This window comes from Leiobunum rupestre, chromosome 3 (genome assembly GCF_980474605.1).
Source record: "Leiobunum rupestre chromosome 3, qqLeiRupe1.1.hap1, whole genome shotgun sequence".
NCBI lineage: Eukaryota > Metazoa > Arthropoda > Arachnida > Opiliones > Sclerosomatidae > Leiobunum > Leiobunum rupestre.
This window is the reverse complement of record NC_143386.1, coordinates 39,142,088-39,162,877: the sequence shown is the minus strand read 5'-3', so window position 1 is coordinate 39,162,877 and position 20,790 is coordinate 39,142,088. Positions and strand designations below refer to the sequence as shown.

Here is a 20,790-nt window from a genome sequence, read left to right as displayed (position 1 = left end):
TTGCCCCATTACTACGAAACGTCGCCTTAACCCTGTTCGATGGAATTCGTATATGATTGTATATACGACCTATAGCTTTTGAGATACGAGGTGGTAAAATCGGCTTCATTCTGACTCGAGATAATATAGTAAGTGCTCGGGTAGGTCTTACCCGGACCTTGCATAGGGACTACCGTCCCTTTTGATCTCCTCATTTGAAAGTAAACCTTTATTGAGACTAGTTTAAACTTAAGCTGAACAAGAAAAAACCAAAGAATCTCAATCAATTTAAGAACAATATCTGAAAGAGTTTACAAATGCAAAATTCGTCTATGAACGCGTCCATGAGTTGTTTTGAAGACAGTGTATGAAATATACTTTGAAAACTTAATAAATCGGAAGGAAAAACACATAATTAAAATGAACATTGGCTTTCGTTGGTTTCTCCTTCATGAGAGAACTCGATCTTGATCGGGGTGTCTGGGTTCGTTGGGACATACTCGTTGTTGTCCCCAACTGGGCGACATTCCAACTCTTCTTTTTTTAAGACTGACAGAACCGGAAATTGGTCGATGAACTCAAAAAAAGGCTCGAGTTTGACGCTGCTGACATCCATGTTGAGGCATTCAGAGTCGGAAACCATTTCTTTCTTTATGGTTGCCGTGTCAGCATCAGGTTCGCCAACTTCCGCTTTTTCGGCGTGGTCGCGGTGGGTCTTTTCAGTGAGAGATTTAATCTGTTCCTTTGTCAAACGTCGCAGTAGCACCAAGCAATACCTGCCCCCCTTCTGACGACCAGAGGAGTCAAATTGACGTGGTTGTGATTGGCAGGCTAGTTCTGGCTGGTGACTGTTCGAAGGGCCAATTTGGTTTCCAGATGGACCATGAACTCGAAGGTGACCTTGGAGGGTTTTATTGGTAGCGCAGTTCCGGTCGCCACAGGGGCATTTGTTGGTCTTTTCCACTTGAGAGTGACGTGCTCTTTTGTGGCGAATTAAATAACGCATTGTTGCAGACACGTAACAACACTGGTCGCATTGAAATGGTTTATCACCCGAATGAGTTCTTTTGTGGGCAATTAAAGCACCCTTATGTGCAGATGCGTAGCTACACTGGTCACACTGAAATGGTTTTTTACCGGAATGAGTTCTTTCGTGTACAATCAAATCACCCTTCTGTGCAGACGCGTACTCACAGTGGTCGCATTGAAATGGTTTTTCGCCGGTGTGGGTTCTTTTGTGGCGGTGCAAAGCACCCTTCTGTGTAGACGCGTAACTACACTGGTCACACTGAAATGGTTTATCACCCGAATGAGTTCTTTTGTGTTGAATAAAATGACTCTTGTGGCTCGTTGCGTAATCGCACTCTGTGCACTGGAACGTCTTGTCTTCTCGGCCACTCATTTTGCCACAATCACGCTTTACAAGTTTGGTTCAAATTTTCTTTTTTAATTTTGAAATTGTCTCGCAAATACAACCAGAAAGTCTTGTATTGTTCATTATCGATAAAACCACTTCTAGAAATCCCTAAAATACAGTAAAATTTAAATAAAAACGATTTTTAAAATATTTCGTTAAAAACCGATTCGGCGGCCAGCCCTCGTAAGAGTAAGATTTCAATGAAAACATTTATGTTCAACTCAGGCGAACCAACATTTGTAACAATCGATGTTGGCTCACACGAGTCAGAAACCGCATAGATACGTTTCTGTTCCACAAGGTGAATTCCAAAAAATGTATCATTTAGGTAGGTTTGATCATTTTTTTGGAATATTTCTGTATTTTTCCGAAAAAAAAGCAAAAAGGTTTTCATTTCCTGATTAGCCTAATATTGTTCGCAAATTTTAATTTCACGACATTTTCGCCTCATTTTTTCGAATCCAAGAGTAAATCTAAACCTCTAGACTAGTCTAGAATAAGAACACTTAATTAGAAATAAACGTTACAATTTTTGAATTTTCCAATTCCACATTTAATTTTTTCGGAAAATTCACAACTCTAGGACTAACTGTGGGAAACGGAAATATTTTTAACCCAGCAGATAACTCGCCTATCTTTTCCCGCTAAAAATGAAAACACCGTATTCTTACGGCATCTTTAGAATAAAAACGATAATCGTGACCGAGTGTTAGCTACAAGTTTTTTTAAATATTGGTAATTTCCATACATATCTTTTGAATTGATCCATAAAATTTTATATAATAATCTTGCTTACCTTAATTGAATTAAGTTGATAATACTTTGTATTAGAAGAGGAATTATTTGTAGAATTAGGAGTAATTATCTTTATAAGCTAACAAGCGACAACATGGTCAATATGCCAAAATTTCAAAAGTTGAAAAGAAACATTGTAGGCAGCGCTGTCAGATTTTAAAACGGAAATTATGGTATCGACGATAAAAAATTATTGAATTCTTCGAAAAATTATTGCATCTCCTATTTATGACAGTTTTAGCTAGTTTGGCGGGAATTTCAAATCTAAAAGTAATGCTGTAGTCGTTTTAAGTGTTTTCCTCAAAGATTTACATGTTCTTGAAATACTTGACCTGTCATTCGACCAAAGTAAATAACATTTATAAATAACTGCCGGCAACAGTGACAGACCACGCGAAACTACGGAAGCTTGAACGCAAGGTTAATATAATTGGCTTGAACTAGCGCTCCTCTGTGCTGGCTGCCAGATCAGTGTTTTATTCTACGACCAAGTCTGAGACTGCCGTAGGTTGAAAGAGAAGACTCAAGAGAGGACTAAGTTGCAAACCTGCCTGGCGCAGTGCTACCGCAGCCGTTACGAGAAAGCGGGGCTGAACACGGTGTTCAGAACACCAGAAAGTAAAAGCGTGCAATGACTCTGTTATTGAAATCGACATTTTTTGAGAATATGATACTATATAAAAAAAATATTGAAATTATAGTAGTCTATCAAAATTATTGTAAATAAGCGTACCATATGGTACATAGCTAAATTTATGGTACAACCCAAATTTCTACCTAAAATTATTGATTTGGAACATAATTATGGTACGTCTAACAGCGCTGATTGTAGGATACAGTAGGGTACAGGAGAAACTAATCATTATATATGGACGTACCTAAGCCACCAAACATTAAAATTGTTTTTTGACAGTAAAAACGCTAATAATTCTAATCGACTAAATATTATGCTAATTATTGATTATAACAAACAAAATCACACCAATAAACAAAAACAATAAAAGAAAATTATTGAAAACTAAAACAGATGACGCCATAGTTGTCTTTAGAAATATAATTCCAAAGCCTAAATTTTGAATTTTCCTCGCGAATATAATACAAAAAGTCGATAGCGAAAATAATAGAAAAATGAATCACAATCCAAACTCTAATGAATTTAATCACGTTTAACAGTTACGTGTGACCGCAATAGTAGAAAAAAATATAATTTATCACTCTGACGGCTTTGGCCCCGCCTACGAGAGAAAAATTCCCCTCTGCGCGCGCTTCCCTCTTACGTTGTTGTTTGTTAATTTAACATAGTCACGTCAAAAAAAACCGTCCGCCACATCGAGACGAAAATCTGCCGCGATAAGCATTCCAAGTAGAGGTATGGATATAGTGCACAAACTACTAAAATTTTCTTTGGCATTTCATAAATCGTTAATTTTACCCCGGGAAAACGAAGAAAACGGTCACAATCCGAACTTAAATTTAATCAAGTTTATCAGATGCGTGTGGCCGCAATAGCAGAAAATAATATAAATTATTAAAACTTACCCTTATATCGACGTAATAACGCTATAATTAAGCGGTCATTGCCAAAGTTATGTTTAAATTGCTCCAATCTGACACGTTCAAAGTTATGGGAAAGTTAATCTTAACAATACTGTTATTATACATTTTCTATGGAATAATGAAGTTATTTATATAGGGGTGGTTAGAGCAGAAAAATTTATAATCAAGCGATCATTGCCAAACCTATGTTCAATTTACAAAACGTCAAAGTTATAGGAAGTTAGCCATAATTATATTATTATTGTAGATGTTCTATCGAATAGTGAAGTATAATAATTAAGGGTGGTTACAGCAGAATTATTTTTGATGATCTAAACTAACCCCAATATAACGGTAATTTATCTTACCATACTCTCGATATAATGCCGTTGCTTCCCTTTTGAACACCGTTTAAGATCCGGACCAATCATGGCTCAGGTCCTCCCTATTCAACTGCCCCTGTAGCACAAAGAGTCGATTTAGGGTCGGGCTTTGGTCGAAAAGTCGCTTTTGGGTTCTGGTCCAAATACCGACTCTAAAAGTCTTAAACATTTTTGAGATAATTCCGCGTAAGTACGTTTTTGGTCGCTTTTAAAGTCTGTATGGCGACCTAACATTTTGGACACTTATCGAGTCAATAAGTCTTATCATTGGAACTATTTAGCATCGGATCTCCGACCTTACATTGTAATAGTTGTCGTGACTTGTAAAAGACATGAAACATTTATAGCCCGACCAACGACCAACTTGCCCTGTAGCACAAAGAGTCGCTTTTGGGTCCTGGTCCAAATACCGACTCTAAAAATCCTAAACGTTTTTGAGATAATTCCGCGTAAGTATGTTTTTGGTCGCTTTTAAAGTCTGTATGGCGACCCAACATTTTGTACCACTCGGATTTGGAAAAATTATTTTTTCACCGGCAGGTGGTAGACGAAAATGTTCAATGACAAAGTTGAAGAGAATACTCTGTAACCTATGAATACATTTTGTTCTGTGAATTTAGGGGTGTTTGGACCTAGATAACGGGGTCCGAAAAATAACAAATTGGTACTACCCAAATTATGCTTTTTGTTAAAAAGTTTCAAAAACGGTCCGATGATTCCCCCTTCTATTCTGCTGCTATGCAAGTCTCGCAACAATAAACGAGATTTTGGAAAGTTCTTCTGACCATATCAGGTGTGACCTAGGAAATTCCATTTTCACTACTTGCCATTCTTATGCTCGACCTCCACAGAGTGGCGCGCGTACTTCGCGCTGATTGGCTGGCGCGGTGAACACGCGGTTACTACGCGACGCGTGTACTGCGCGCTGATTGGCTGGCGCGAAATTATTCAAAATGGCGCTGATTGGTTGGTGTTTTGGCGCGAAAAGGGGTCAGCGCTCCTTTAAAGGAATTCCCAGGCTCGCATAGCTATACTCGGTCCCCGTTTTCCATTGTTAATGCGGTGACAGGTTTGATTGATTACGAGCAGATGTTTGTCGGGGAGACTCGTGCGCCGTTGCTAGGTTACCCAGTACGCTGTTAGAGGAAACTCTAGATTTTTATTCGGGACGATTTCGTTGTACACGTAAATTTCGAAAGAAAAATGGCTGCGTTAAATAGCCACGATATTCCTTTAAAATTTCTTTCGAAAAAAAAAACCATTAATGAGTTTCGTTAATTGGAAGGTACCAGGTGTACATAAATCATACTTGGCCGCGCAAGGGTTTTATTCGTTACCAGACAGCGTATCGGTCAAGTGCGCCTTCTGCCCGCTAGTCATAACCGATTGGAAATGCGTAGCCCTCATTCGACACTTGGAAAAGATACCGCTTTGCCCTTTGTGACTATTTTCTTCAAATCGAGTAAGAAAGGTTTAGGATAATTATTAGGATTTACGGATTTCGATTTTGACCTGGTTGGTCATGACAGTACTTACCCCGCCGACTTATCCCGAGGAGCCAGTACGCTTTATCTATATTCGAATTTAATATACCCCCAGTATACCGGAGATACTTTCGCTCCTCTCATGAAAATTATACCGTTAGCGAGCAATGATCAGCCTCGTAATAATTCTATTATATACGACAAAATAGACTATTACCCGGTTAAATCTAGAGAGTTAGAATTGATCGAGATAGACTTAAAAACTGATTTTGGAGAAAATTTGATATTTAACGCGGGGAAGACGGTCGTTCGACTTCATTTCAAGAAAGATGTCAGAGAGTGACAGCTATTTCCGTTACTATAAGTCTCAATATGGGGGACGAGTGTTTGCCGACCCCGTTTACCAGAGAGGGCGTGGTTTGGGTGGAATATTTAAGAAATTAATGAGATATATTACACCGATGGTAACACCTTTGCGCAGCGAAGCGCTAGGTCTCGGAAAGCGTATGTTCGGTGATTTGGAATCCGGTGTAGATCCGCAATTGGCTATCCGCAACAATTTACGATTAGCCGGAAGCAATTTGTTACATAAAGCCGCTGACAGAATGAGTAAGCCCCAGTCAGGCGGTGGAACTCGTAAGAGAGGCGGGCCTCCTAGACAACGGAAAAAGAAAACAAAAAAAACAAGGACGAAAGACGATTTTTTGGGATAAGAAACAATGGCGCTTCGAGAAGGCATGCTAAGTTCGTTAGACTTGTTCGAACCACCCGTGTTAAATACCAACATATTAGCTACAACCGAAATACGATATCTACCCACGAATAACTTGACCGACAATGGACCTCTCGAATTTTTTATTCCGGCATCTGATGACTTATACATTGATTTATCCAAAACTATGCTCTAACTAAAAATGAAACTCGTGCATTTCGATGGTACAGACGTACCAGCCACTGAAGTGAAAGTCGGGGTCACGAATAATCTTATTGGAACTCTTTTTTCGCAAATCGACGCTTATCTGGGCGACACGTCTGTACAATCTACAAATAATCTTTCGGCGTATAACGCGTACTTGGCAAAATTGCTGAATTTTGGTGAAGACGCTAAAAAAACGCAACTCGAAAATGGAATGTATTATATGAACTTGACCTGTAACCCGCAAGACATGTGGGAACCTGCTTTTAACAATGATCGTAACGGAATGCTGAAGAGATGCGCGCGAACGAAATAATCGACCACGTTTGAGTTAATGGGCCATTTACCCCTCGATATTTGCCACATGAATAAGTTTATTGTCAATCAACTACCCGTAAGATTCCGCTTAGTAAGAAGCCCTCGTTTAACTTGTATAATAGCTTTAGAGCAGGGAAAAGATTATAAGCTAATTTTAGAACAGGCGTATTATGAAAAGTTTTTCGATCGCTCAGGGTCTGAAAAACATAAATCGCGATAACGTAATTCTCGGGAGAATACCAAAAAGGGCCGTTGTAGTTTTTGTCAAAGAAGAAGCTTTCAACGGGTCATTGATCACAAATAGCTTGCAATTTGAACATTTAAATATCACCGACTTGTCTTTGTCAGTCGGACCGGATAGATACCCTCCTGACGGCTTTCAAATGGATTATGCAAATTCAAATTACTGTTTACCTTATCAGGCTTTATTCGAGTCAATGGGCATAGCTTCCGAAGATAGGGGTAATTATCTAAATTTCGCGAATTTTAAGGCAGGGTACACGGTCTTTACTTTCGATATGTCGGCGGACCAGAATGCCTCGCCTGATCATACGAGTATTCCTCGACAGGGGTCTCTACGTTTAGATGTTCAATTGAAAGACCCCCTACCGACTAATGTCGTGTGTATAATGTACTTTGAATTTGATAACGAGATTTTAATTACTCGGGACAGAAAGGTGATATATAGTATCGAATAAAATGAGCCACCCTGTTTTAAATTCGATTAGTTCCACGCGAGCTTTTGTTTGAGAATGACACGCCCCCATTTTCTCTCCAACCAACTCGACATTTTTTTATCGGCGAATCTCGCGGAGCCTGAAATTTTAATTAACCGTCAAGGACATAGAAAATATGTCAAATTTAGCGTAAAGGTGTGGAAAAATCTCTGGAACTATGAACAAGAAATTGAAAGGTTTTTCAATAACACTACAGAAGCTATACGTTTTCACAGCTGGTTGTCGGATAATGTCAAGTTGGAAGGATTCTTCTGTCAGCGTGGAAGAATTTTTGATATTCGCGGCTATATTCGCGGGTCTAATTCAAATTACGACGTTGTGTATTCCTCCGCCAACGGGGTCGCCCTGGATAAAGAAGCCTGGGACCGTTTGAAGATTATCCGTACGAGTCTCGACAAAGAAATAACCGACTGAAAAGACGCTTTTGAAGGAATGAAAATGTCTATTTTAGGCGAATTAAAAAGTGTATTATTTACGTTAACCGAGGCATGCCCAAACCTGCCCTGCCATAATCAATTGGCCCATCACATTAGTTGCAAACCGATCGCGTCACATTTCTGCGAAAGACTCGAAAAAAGTGTCAAGATGGCGATACCCCTTATGAACTAAGACAACGTAATTAAGGCGTTTTACGTCAACTTTCCCGACTATAAACTGGGGGTAGAAAATTTATATCATAATATCATGCAAAATGAATCTGAAATTTTATCAGAGCTGATATATTAAAAATTTCCATTAAAATGTATAAAAAATGTAAACTTTGCTGGTCTTTCATTAAAAATGTAGCACACTTTGAACTGTTAAGACATGAATATAGAATCTATTTATTTTGACCCAGAAAATCCCGGAAGTCTGGGAGGACTAAAACGTTTATCCGAACAATTACCCTCTATTTCCAAGAAAAAATTAAAGATTGGGCGCTGACCCAAGACGCCTATACGTTGCACAAAGATAGAAAATTTAATTTTCCTAGAAATAGGACTTATGTCACGAGCTTGAACGAAGAACATCAGGCTGATTTAATCGAGTTAAACGAATTAAAAAAATATTAATAAATTTAATTATATTCTTACAATATCGATATTCTGTCCCGATATCTATTCGCTATTCCCGTGAAAAACAAGAGAGCGAGCGATATCTTAGAGGCTTTCAAAAAAATCCACAAACAACGTAAGCCTTTGAAAATTAACACTGACCAAGGCTCTGAATTTTTAAATCGTACCGTGCAACGCTATTTCAAGGACCAGGGGATTAAGCATTTCGTTTGTTACGGCGATAAAAAAGTAGCGTATGCGAGAGAGTGAATAGGACGCTTAAAAATAAAATTTACAGTTTTCTTCCCAAAGTAAAGGAAAAAAATTTATAAAAGAACTACCAAAAATTGTAAAGTCCTATAACGACAGCGTTCATCGCACGACGGGATTTAGGCCTAGCGAAGTAACCTTAGCCAATGAGCATCTTGTTTGGCAAAAACTATTTGGAAAGAAAGCGAAACGAGAGGAACCGAAATTCAAGATTGGCGATCACGTGCGCATATCAAAAACCAGCAAAGTATTTCGTAAGGGATTTAGAGGATATTGGGGCAAAGAGGTTTTTACTATATCGAAGGTGATAAATAAACCCCGCCCACTCTACCATATCAAGGACAAGAATAACGAGAAAATATTGGGGTCATTTTACCCCGAAGAAATTCAAAGGGTTTTGCCATGAATACTTTTCAATTGGACGCCTTTTTAAAATGCGACCCGAGAACCAAACCTTTTTTTCTGGGCACATTTTCCAAAGATACTTTACCTCGAGATTGCCTGACAAAAAAAGCCCTTTTGTTTGGTGGCCAATGTACAAGACTCATCCATGCCGGGAAGCCATTGGATAGGAATCTTCGTCAGTGCTAAAAATAAGAAAGGACAACGCGTGGGAGATTTTTTTTGTTCTTTCGGTCAACATTTTGATGTCTACGGTTTTAAATTGGATCATTCAGCTTAGAAATGGTTTTATAATAAAAATATAATTCAAGATATGAACCAAGAAACTTGTGGTTTGCACGTTGCTTCGTTTCTGTTAAATAGGTCTGCTGGATTAAGCTTTAAGCAAATTTTAAAAATGTATAATAATGAAATATATATGAACGAAGTAATTTCGCTATTGGCATTGTGTGTACATTTATTTAATCACGAAAACAGATTTTGTAATCAATAGTGTTTAATAAACATTTTTTTACAACGAAACATTAATTTTCCCATTCATTAATTTCCCAATCATTAATTTCACGATCTTTAGAATACGCCCGGCGTCTTTCTTTGCGACCTTGGCGGGTTGGCAATTCTTTTCTTGTCAAGAGCGGTCCTACGAAAGGCAAGGAAACAGGTTCGGTCGTATTACGATGGGTGGATTCCGAGGGCTTGTAGCTGCTGTCTTTGAAAGTTGGCGTGCTATATTCTAGACTCGTTTCGCTTCGAGATTTACGTAGCTCAGCTCGAGCGGGCGAAGTGAAAACGTTGCTAGCGCCGTTCTTCCATTTCCCCTTTTGGTAGTCGGGAGTACTCGCAAAGTCAGGCTTGAATGGAATATTTCGTGACGTCACGAGATGCGGTGGGGCTGCAATTAAAGTTTTATGGGCGTAATCAGGCGATTGACTTTCGTCCAACCCCTAAATGCCGGAGACACTCTGCCATGGTGTAGAAATTCCAGGATTTATCGGTGATGCTGGGAGGGGCCTGTTAATAGCCATTTCCAGTTGGCGGAGAGGTTGCTGTACGTTGACGGCTCTTTGCACCTGTTGTACGGGCGGCGCGGCGAACAGTTGATGGAGCTGATTTGGCGTTTGGGGAGGCAAAAAACACTTGGCGAGGCGAGCGCCGGGTTACCGAAGGAAACGTTAGGTACAGCGGGAGGCTGGTAGATCGCACCGTGTGGAAACTGTATCGGCGCTAACGTACTCGAAGAAGGAGGTAAAGGGGGCGGTTTTATTTGAACGGCTGGAGCGCCGTCGTAATCTTTAATTCTGAGATACCGCGACAACATTGCCAGATATTCTCGTAGTTTTTCTTCTTCACTACCGTCTCGAACGGATTTGTTAAGAATACTATTCATGTGTTCTTGTATTAAATTTAGCAATTTTTCGGTATCGGATAAATAGCTATCCGCGGGTAGCAAGACAAATTTCTTCATCGCGCCGAATTAATTATACGACCCAAGTTTGGCGGGATGAGCGAATCGAGAATCGCCCCCCCCAAAACCGCCCGTTTGCGAGACTAGAATTCTTCTTCGATAGTTATCACTGAGATCTCTTTGACCTAGTTTTCTAATAGATTTTTTATATCGTTGTAATTGCCGTCGTTTATTCTCGCCAACGGGTAAAGCTCCGCGGCAAATATTATGACAGATATTCGCGATTGAGCCAACCTGATCTCGCGTGGCGTTCTTAAGTAAAAATCGTCTTTGATTTGGGGAAGCCTTTTTCAATAAAGTTAGATACGGGCGGCTTTCTATAATTGACCTATACAAAGGCATTTTACAGAATGACGTAAAATTCGAATAAACACTTTGTTATATATTCTGATTATTACAATAATGTAAATTTTCCTCTACCAAAAATGATAAATACATAATACAAAAAAGCTAATTTTCGGTAAATACTAGCATCGGTCCTTCGTCAATGAGACATTGCGTTCTAACTTTTAGAAATTCGGGAGTTTTTTGTTGTAGGTCAACAACCACGTTAGAATAGGGCTTATTCGACGTTACGTAATTATAAACGTTGCTCAGAAAATTAGGGTTATGCGGAAAAATCTGACGACTTAAATGTTTTATTTGTGATGGATCACGGGGGCTCCGGAACAGGACTATAAATGAGGCGTTAAGCGAAATGTCGCGCGAAAATCTGCCCTGACCAAAGACGTTCTGGCATAAGAATACAATACTCAGATTCACATGATGCGAACACACGCGAAAAAGTTCAGATACCAGTGCGTTGTCTAAGCACTCGCTCGAAAGGTCGTCTAGCACCAAGAGATTGTTTTGTCTTTTGTCAAATAAATCTTCGGGTTTTTCGCTAAAGAGCCCTTTATGGAATTCAATTTCGGGGGTGAGGGTTTTTAATTCGTCAAATTGATCGTTCCAAAGATTGTAGCAATATAAAATTTTTTGGGGTGGATTGTCGAACATTAAATTTTTATTTTTTAGGAGATTAAACGTCCAGTGACTTTTTCCCGACTTACTGGGGCCAGCCAAAAGAAAGGTACAGGGGGTTTGAAATTTTAGGCGTGTGAGGGACATGAATATCCGTAGGGAATAGAAGTACCGTCTTTGAAAAATATACGTTTCGTCGACGTAAAGCCCACGATTTTTCCGGCTTGTCTGAGATGCAAGTGCCCGGTTTTTTGTCTTTTCACGTTAAAGGGAATCTCGACTCGGTATTTTAATTCGCGGTTCTCGAGCGCCAACTGCTTTATCGTGTCAAAGTTTAAGATGGTCTGATTTTTTTTAGTAAGAGTGACGCCTTTTATCTTGGTTAAAATTTTGCCCGATTCGAACAAGATAGAGTAACCCTTGGGGGCTATCGTGGTAAAAGCTTTAATGGGGTCATTAGGATATTCATCCGTAAGTCCGCCCAAGCTGCTTGATAAAGTTAAATCTAATTTCTTATCGTGTATCAGAATACAACTGTCCGTATCGCCGTAGGCCAAATTAGGCCCTATTTTAGCCATAAGATTATATAATTTAATACGCCCATACGAGGCGACGAAAATGCCCACAGTTGGGGAACCTTTACGATAAGCCGGGACGTAGTCTTCGTGATATTTGGTCGTCACGAGAGCCATTCCGTTTTCTAGGAGTTTTAAATCGGTCAGCTCTTTCGTTTTATCAGTTAAAATTTTAACCAAGTCGGCGTAGGAATTTATAAAAGAACTATTATTTTGACGTAATTGAATTAGGTGACGCCCCCAAAGCTGGTTAAGGGAAAGCTTGCCAAGCGCTTTGAGAGCCGGGTTAGAGCTAACCTCTTCTAGGCCTATTTTTATCCCGTCCTGTTCCCAAAAGTCGTTTAAATATTTTTGTTTTTCTTCTAAGGAGTCAACGTTTTTAGGAAAACCAGCGTATTGGGTTTTCATTTTATAAAAATCTCTGACGTAATCGTCAAATAGGGGGCAGTCAGAGTCGAAAGTTTCGCGATAATGCTGCACTTCGTGAATTTGTAAAACTTTATAATTATATTGAAGGGATAAATAAAACTCGGGGGTAGTATACGTATCCGTAATCGCGCGTTCCGCCTCGGTATGACCAGGGGCGGCTCAAGGGCCGGGCAACCCGGGCAACTGCCCAGGGCGCCGGTTTGAGAGGGGCGCCGAAATTGAGTTGTGTGCCTTTTTGGTTTACCAAGAATTGGATTTGTTTATAAAATCTTTAGCTAATTAGATATACAAATCGTTTTCCCAACGAAAATGTCCAACATCGTCGACGAACGTTTTTTTGCGACTATTTATTTTACAATAGTAAATAAAAAAATAAAATTACAGTGGATAGGTCTGACGGATAAAGCATTATCCTGGTATTTTCATTTTAAACCAGGGTATATAATATCAAGAAGAAAAAGTAGTGGGGCGATACTACAAGAATAGAAGTGTGCCAGAATTTTTAGCCCGGTGTACCTAGCAACAGGGGCCATACCACCGGGGGCCTATCATCATAGTGCCCTACGCCAGCGTCCCCAAGCCCAGACAGGTGACAAATCCAGCATGGGTAGTAGTACCCTACTACTGATGGTCGCACCTTTGACGCAAACCCCTCAACCCAGCAAAAGGTGCAGCAATGGGTGGACCAATTCTCACTTCGCACACAGCGGTGGGATTAAGAGTAGATGCTTGTGCAAGTCCAGCCGACACCCTACCTACGTAGGTAAAGAGCCATACCCTTTGGAGAGAGCTCCTTAATTGGAACGATGGTCCACATAGCCCGGCACAGCTGGCACCGGAGATCCCGGTGTGCTCCAAAAAGCCGGGAAACACCCCACAACAGGCTACCCAATCCGCCGAGGTGGCCAGTTTGCACGGGCCCTCTCCGTTAGCCTGAGCCGAAGCTCAGTTTCCAGCCCAAACCTGACTGAAGTCGGAGGTGGAGGTAGGACCATTTGATCAGAGCTAACATCTCCCAGTGCGCCACCGCCCTTATGGGTTACAAGAGCCGGACCCAAACTCCCCGGTAAAGTCACCAGTTATTGCACACCCATTTAGGGCCACAAGAATAGAAGGAAGCCCAAAGTAATACAGTACTTCAATGTACTTGCTTGCTATTTCGTTGTCGTTTATCCAGCTTTATGATAAATAAACTAGCCATCTTCAAGAATTCTATTTGTTTCTCAGGCTATTATGAACCTGCGTTTAATATTCTAAAATACATTTAAATCGTTTTCGATGGCCGTTGTTTCAGTTAGTCTCATCTATTTTACGCGCACGTGCAGAAAGCCATTTATTAGTTTCAGTTAAATAGATATTAATTAGAGTCACGTTGAATTGAATTAAGATGTCCGAGAAAAAGAAGCATTCTGGTTCTTTATATAAAAAAAGGAAATTAAGAGAAGTCATTGAAGCAGAAAAGCAAGCGACAGCTTTAAAAATGTTCATACGTGTAGGCATATGCAACATAATTACTCATAAGTATGCCTGTGTATAACATTTCCGTTGAAAAAAATTCAATGAGACCTTGTTTCACGCGGAAAATACATAAAGCGAACCCTAAAATTCAAAAATGCTTATAATCCTTGCGCTATTGAAAAGGTTACCATCGAAATGAAATCACGTGATCGCGAGGTACGAGCTAAACTTGACATGGGCAAAGCCAGAAACGCGAGAGGAATTCTCCCTAACTTCCGTTTCCAATCAGTAAAGTTGATGACGCGTATTTCGTCACGGAATTGTAAGTGACGTAATTAACGTCATATCCCGTGAACAAGGTTTCATTAGTGAAATTGCTTTTATGGCATACTTATGAGTTATTATGTTACATATGGTGTAGGCCTTAAAAAATCCCGCAAAAAGTGTTACATTAATTGCTTTAACAACTTAATTGAAAGGAGTAAAAGAATTAAGTTTCCTAAGAACAACCCGTGAGTTAAAAATAAAAATATCCATTATTTTTATCTTTAACTCGCGGGTTCTTCGTAAACTTAATTCTTTTATTTCACATATATTAACCGTGATACTATTCAGTATGGACATAATTATTAATGAACTTAAAGGGACCCCTCACTCACAACAGGGGAAGGCATAGGGGTCACAAAAAAACTGGTTTTGAAGCACACTGCAAGTCTGGATTTTATTTTACCCCTATGCCTCCCCCTGTTGTGAGTGATGGATCCCTTTAAGGTATACCTTACCTTACCTAGCGTTTCAAGCTCCGTGTTAAATGACCATGTACCAGAAAGAAGGTATTAAATATGTTTACACAAAGTATTTAGAAGGTGATAATAGGGATTATTGATTGTTATGAAAACGGTAAATTTAGAACATGGACATGGTAATGTTTTTACGGGGGGCGGGGTAGTTTTATTTAGTCTCAAAATAAGAGGGGCGCCACAAATCCCCCTTGCCCGGGTGAGAAAAATGTCTTGAGCCGGCCCTGGGTATGACGACAGTCGGCTAGATTATAGAGGGCGCAAGTTCTGCATAGCGTAAACATTAATTTATCGCCAATCAGGGAGCCCAAGACGTGGAGATATAGATCTTGGGGTGGGACAAGAGTCACTTTAATAAGCCCGAAATAGAAATCGGGTTCGTAATTAAAGTTGCTAGTTAAGATTTCGGGGAGCCCTTTGGGGTAGCGGTAATTTTTGGACATTGAAACGGAGGGGTACATATTATTAAAGTCGTCAAATTTAATAGGCCTCTCGGGAGCGGATTCTATATACAGTAAAAAATTTTCAACGCGCCCGCCCCTCAGAGCGCTTCGCGAATTTATCGGGTCAGAGAAAGCCAGCTCGTCGCAAAAAGAATTTATTTCGGGGTTTTCTTTTAAAAAAGCGTCCCATTCACACTCCCATATGGTAATTAAACGCGCGTTGGTCTAATTTTTACGATAAAATTCGATTTTGTCGAGAGTAATTATTGATATTAGATTCTTTAAGTTCGTAATTGTACCCATTATGGTCAGTGTGATTGGGACACCCGTGCCAGAAACACCCGAAAAATTCCCCAATTATTAAAGGGTCAGCGCTGTAAATGTCGGGGTGGTAGGGGGCTAAAACATTTCGCCCTCCAAAGATCGCGCCGTTTGAAACTTTACGTGCATTTTTTGCTCCAAGTAAGCCGCCCATCTGAGAGCTTTAACGGAATGCTTACCCCTGTACCCTGCTGGCGGGATAATAGCTATGGTATTTGGTTTCAGATACCGGCTCAAAAATAAATCGGTTAAAGCTCCCGGTAGAGTCACGCTTTTTCCCGCCAAAATGTCGAAATGGACCTTTTCTCTAAAAAGATTTCTGAACCGGTCAAAACCCCTCTGTAACAGCTTGACGTCATCAATGACGTACTTTATCAACACTTCTTTTAAATCAAAAACGGTAAATTTTTGGGCGTCGTACCAAGTTTCGAAATTTGCCAATTGGTCGGTGGTGAATTTATCTACTTCGAAAAAGGATTTTTTTCTAAGGTGTCTTTTTTTAAGAATGAATACGGGAAAAATCCCTTGCTTTCGCTTAAATTAAAGGTTTTGGAGAAGCTTCTGAGAGGGGCTGGAAAATAAGAAAAGCTATCTATATATCTTATATTGTATTTGGAAAGATACATCGCGAGAAGTTTGCAGCCTTTAAAGATAACTTCGGGGGTTATTGACCGGGCCAGAACTCCTTTTAATGCGAGTAAGCTGTCAAATCCAGACCCAAAATGCGAAATGCACGTAATGTTTTTAAAAACTGGTTCGACCTTTGAATATTTGGTCTTACCCTTTTTTGCAACGACCTGACTCTCCAATAAGTAATCTAAAAACGTCTCGACGCAGTTAAAGCCGGTAAAGGTACGGTAATCGTACGTTTCAGAGTAAGGACTGTCTTGCATAGCGGTAATTAGCAGAACGGGTTTAATCTCGTCATTGTCGACTAAAGTTTCAAAATCAAAGTAAACGATTCTGGTGGAATTTTCTGGTAAAGTTATAGGTTGAACAAAACACGCATTTTTCGGGTGTTCAATTTTGCAATAGCGACATGTCAAATCGCATACGTAGTCCCCTTCAACTCTTTCCCGCAAGTTAGGCAACGTTTGAGTTTGTCGCACGTGCCTAATTCTATATGCTTTTGGAAGCACGTATCCCCCGAAAAATATCTAAAGCAGTTGGCGCAGCGTTGACTAGCTTCGGTATGGGAAACATTCGTGTCGAGACGCCGCTTACAATTAACGGGACCCTCGCAATTGTGCTTCTTTTTTTCTTTGATACACCTAAAAACTTTCAAACAAAATGGACAGTACCCTGTTCCCCCGAACATGGCGGCGTAAGACCTCACTACGTGGACGTGGTTTCCTAATTTAAGGAGAAAGATTTTTTTGGATTGAAAGTGGCCTAAATAAATGGGGTCAAAATTGGAATCCGAATCGAGTAAGATAATTTGATAATCTGGCAAGACATTTTGGAATTTTGGAATATCATTTATTTGAACAGGACCTGGGGGATCTTTTGATAATCTGTGTAACGCCAAGGCCGCTTTTTTGTTTTGGATGGTTGACATTACGAATGTACTTTAGATCATAGCTATTAAAATTTTTGGATTGGCCTTTATTTTTTAATTATTGGTAGTCAGCGAGGCATTTTCCTACCGCTACAGCCCTGGCAAAGCACAGATTATCAGAATTGCGAATTGGGATAAAGGTATTGCCTTGTTCAATATAATTTTCTAAGCACTCAATAGTCCTGTTACGGATACTTTTTCGAATACCACTCATATTGGTGTCTTGCAGAAGAATTATGTCCAATTTTAGGGGAGCTTCAAAGTATAAATTCTTATGGGACTGGGCTACCTGCTCGATACCGCTTAAAATTCTATCGGCCGTCAACTCGTTTAGGTTCATAAATTGGAAATTAATGGGCTCTTCGAGTTCGTCCGAACTGACCGCTATTCTGATACGACTGTAACCCTGATTTTTATCGCTAATTTCGTTTAATAGGGATTGGAAAATTTCGTTTAATTGGGTTTCTATTCGCGCGTGGTTGAGATCGTCCAAGTTTTTAAACTCGCACTTGAATTCTAAAGTTTTACATTTGTATTTTTTCGAAGTCCGAGAGATAATTTTAGTAACCGAATAATAGTTCTCAGGTCGAAACCTGGTACTTAAATCGAGAGGAGGTGTATTCAATTTGTCAAAATGATTAATTAGCACGAAAGCGGAATGAACCGGTTTCTACGTCGCTAAAAAAGGATTGTTCACTAACGCGGCCATTTTTCCAGCGAATGCGCGACCTTAATTTGACGTAATAATTCGAGAAATATAACATAATTAATAGGTGTTTGCTATTCTCTCGGTATTGTCACTAAAGGTATTTGCTAAGTTTGTTGTTCCTCTAACAGCGCGCGGGGTAACCTAGCAACGGGGGATCCTCTACGCCACTCAAAACCTGCTCGTAATCAATCAAAATCTGTCACCGCATTAACAATGGAAAACGGGAATTCCTTTAAAGGATCGCTGACCCCTTTTCGCGCCAAAACACCAACCAATCAGCGCCTATTTGAATAATTTCGCGCCAGCCAATCAGCGCGCAGAACACGCGTCGCGTAGTAACCGCGTGGTCACCGCGCCAGCCAATCAGCGCGAAGTACGCGCGCCACTCTGCGGAGGTCAATGACCCCGAGGGGGGGGGGAAATGTCGACCCCCCGCGCCACCTGCCGGAAGGGGGAAGGAAGCGGGGATTTCCGTTGCCGACCCCCTTTCTACCTGTACATGGAAAACTGGCAAAGACGTTAGTACTTCCTACTAACATTTTTGTCTACCACCTGCCGGTGAAAAAATAATTTTTCCAAATCCGAGAAATATTATCCGATTCTTCTGAAATTCGCAGATTAAAGAGGTCCATTACTATGGAACATATCCTGAAAATTTCCGATTTTTAGTATGAGTGATGTTCGAGAAAAAAGTCCATGCCGAATATTTTCAGACACCCTGTATATGGACGTATTTAAGCCACCAAACATTGCAATTGGTGTTTGCCAGTAATAAAATAACGGAAATAATTTTATAATTGACTACATATTATTCTAACTATTGATTATAATAACATAAAAATCACACTGATAGTTAAATATATTATTTTTGAAAATTAAAACAGATGGCGCCATAGATATCTTATGAAATAGGGTTCCAAAAGCGTAAATTTTGAATTTTACTCACGAAATTAAAAAAAAGACCACAATCCAAACTTTAATTTAAATTCAATCAAGTTTAAAAGATATGTGTGACCGCATTAGAAAAAAAAAATACAAATGATTAAATCTTACCCCTCTATCGACGCAATATCGCTTTAATTAAGCTACACTAACCCTAATGTCTAGCTTTCCTCGTGGGTTCAGTTGTCGCAATTAGCTTAAATAATGAAATTCATGACAGTATAAGGGTTAAAATAAAATTTGGTATATATTAGCAAATTTAAAGTGAGATACGCGAAGCGTAAAAGTTGGTTGATAGATATGTGCGCATAAGGAAAACGAATCCAGTTTGGGGAATATAGCCATTTGATAACTTCGGTTCATTTACGTCTGATTACACGCAATCAATGTTAGATTACATAAATGGGTAAAATAAAAAAAGTTGTATGAGAAAATTTCAAAATGAAAAGTATAATTTGTTAGCATTTATAATAATTCTTGGCATTTCGCCTCCTTATTTGGCGACATTTTCTCTAAAACATGCTAAATTTGCCTCGTCCAAAGTGTTAATTGATATGGAATAATTTCTATTTAACAGTACCTGAGCAATTACAGTTTTACGAAGTTCCAGGCGGGGAAAAAAATTCTAGAAAAAACTGGTCTGCGTACCTAATGCCCCCGAGATATTGCTCTAAATAGAGGTGCATTCGATTTCATTGTTTTGGGACATTCGGACCAGGTCTTTGGTCCCTATATTGGTATTATTAATAAATGAATTGTATTTTCCAAAGATAATGGATTTTTTTTTTCAAAAACAAATGATTGTTTTACCAGAAGTAAATGAACTTTCTGGTTTTCCGCGCTATTTCACTCGCGATTATACTAATTTAATTTGGTTTATCTTTTCTACCACAAGTAAATGAAATTTTTCTGAAAGTGAATTAACTTTTTGTACCGAAAGTAAATGAAGTAAATGAACATCTTTTACCGGCTTTGATTCTTATGGCTTCCCAGTATATCAGATTCCAATTCGAATTCTACATAACATGTATTGCTACAAAGGTTTAGCTCGTTGTGCACGGTATTTCGTAGCTTCGTCGTCTGATTGCTGCAGAAGTTATGGGTTGAATCCCTCAAAGGTGTTTGATAGAATTTAAAATGTGCTCTCGTTTGATTGATAACGCTAGTGCAGTCCCTAAGTTAGTAAATGAAGGAGGTTTTCCATCCACAAATGATTATGATACATCGATCGATTAGTAAATATTGTACTCTCGAGTTTTAAATATATTTTTGCACTTACAAAATTGCGTATTCTCTATCTCCGCAATTTAAATTCTATATCTTTACTTTCTGCGCGCATTAGGTGCATTTTTAATAAACTTTGAAAGTAATTGAAAGTAAAAGCGTTAGAAAATTGGGGGGAAAAAGGTAAAACCTAACAAATTTAAAGCAATGAAAAAACATTCGAAATACTAGGACCAATAGGTCAGCTAGGCTGGTACCCATGGCACCACCGTAGGCCCCAGTCATCCAGCGACTTATAATGCCTTTAAAATTAAAACGCGAAACTCGAACCAAATAGATCTTTGTCAAAAACCAATTGAAATTGAATTAAAATAGCCAGAATTTACACCGGTAAACCAGTTTCGCCCTAGTTGGAGCTCATTAGCACCGTGCGGGGAATCTGGCTCGCGACGAACTAAACCGAAAAGAGAAGCTAACCTTAAACATTAAAAATTTCAAAACGCGTTGAGTAACAACGGGAAACTAAAAAGTGGGATATTGGTGGAGAATGAAATGAACTACCACAGTGGGAGTGCATGTTGATAAATTGTTCGGGATTGTCATATAGCTCAGAAAACTGATACACACTTACCCGG

At 39.5% G+C, this 20,790-nt stretch overlaps 1 protein-coding gene across 1 annotated transcript in view; it reads right to left on the bottom strand.

The window, feature by feature from the left end:
- Window positions 1-258: 258 nt before the first annotated feature.
- Window positions 259-20,790, bottom strand: part of LOC149951732 (uncharacterized) — a 45,820-nt gene continuing 25,288 nt past the window's right edge. The window contains exon 2 of the mRNA XM_090169652.1: window positions 259-942. Within this exon, the coding sequence (XP_090025778.1) occupies window positions 395-942 (548 nt within the window). The 3' untranslated portion in view covers window positions 259-394. The remainder of the gene's footprint in view (window positions 943-20,790) is intronic.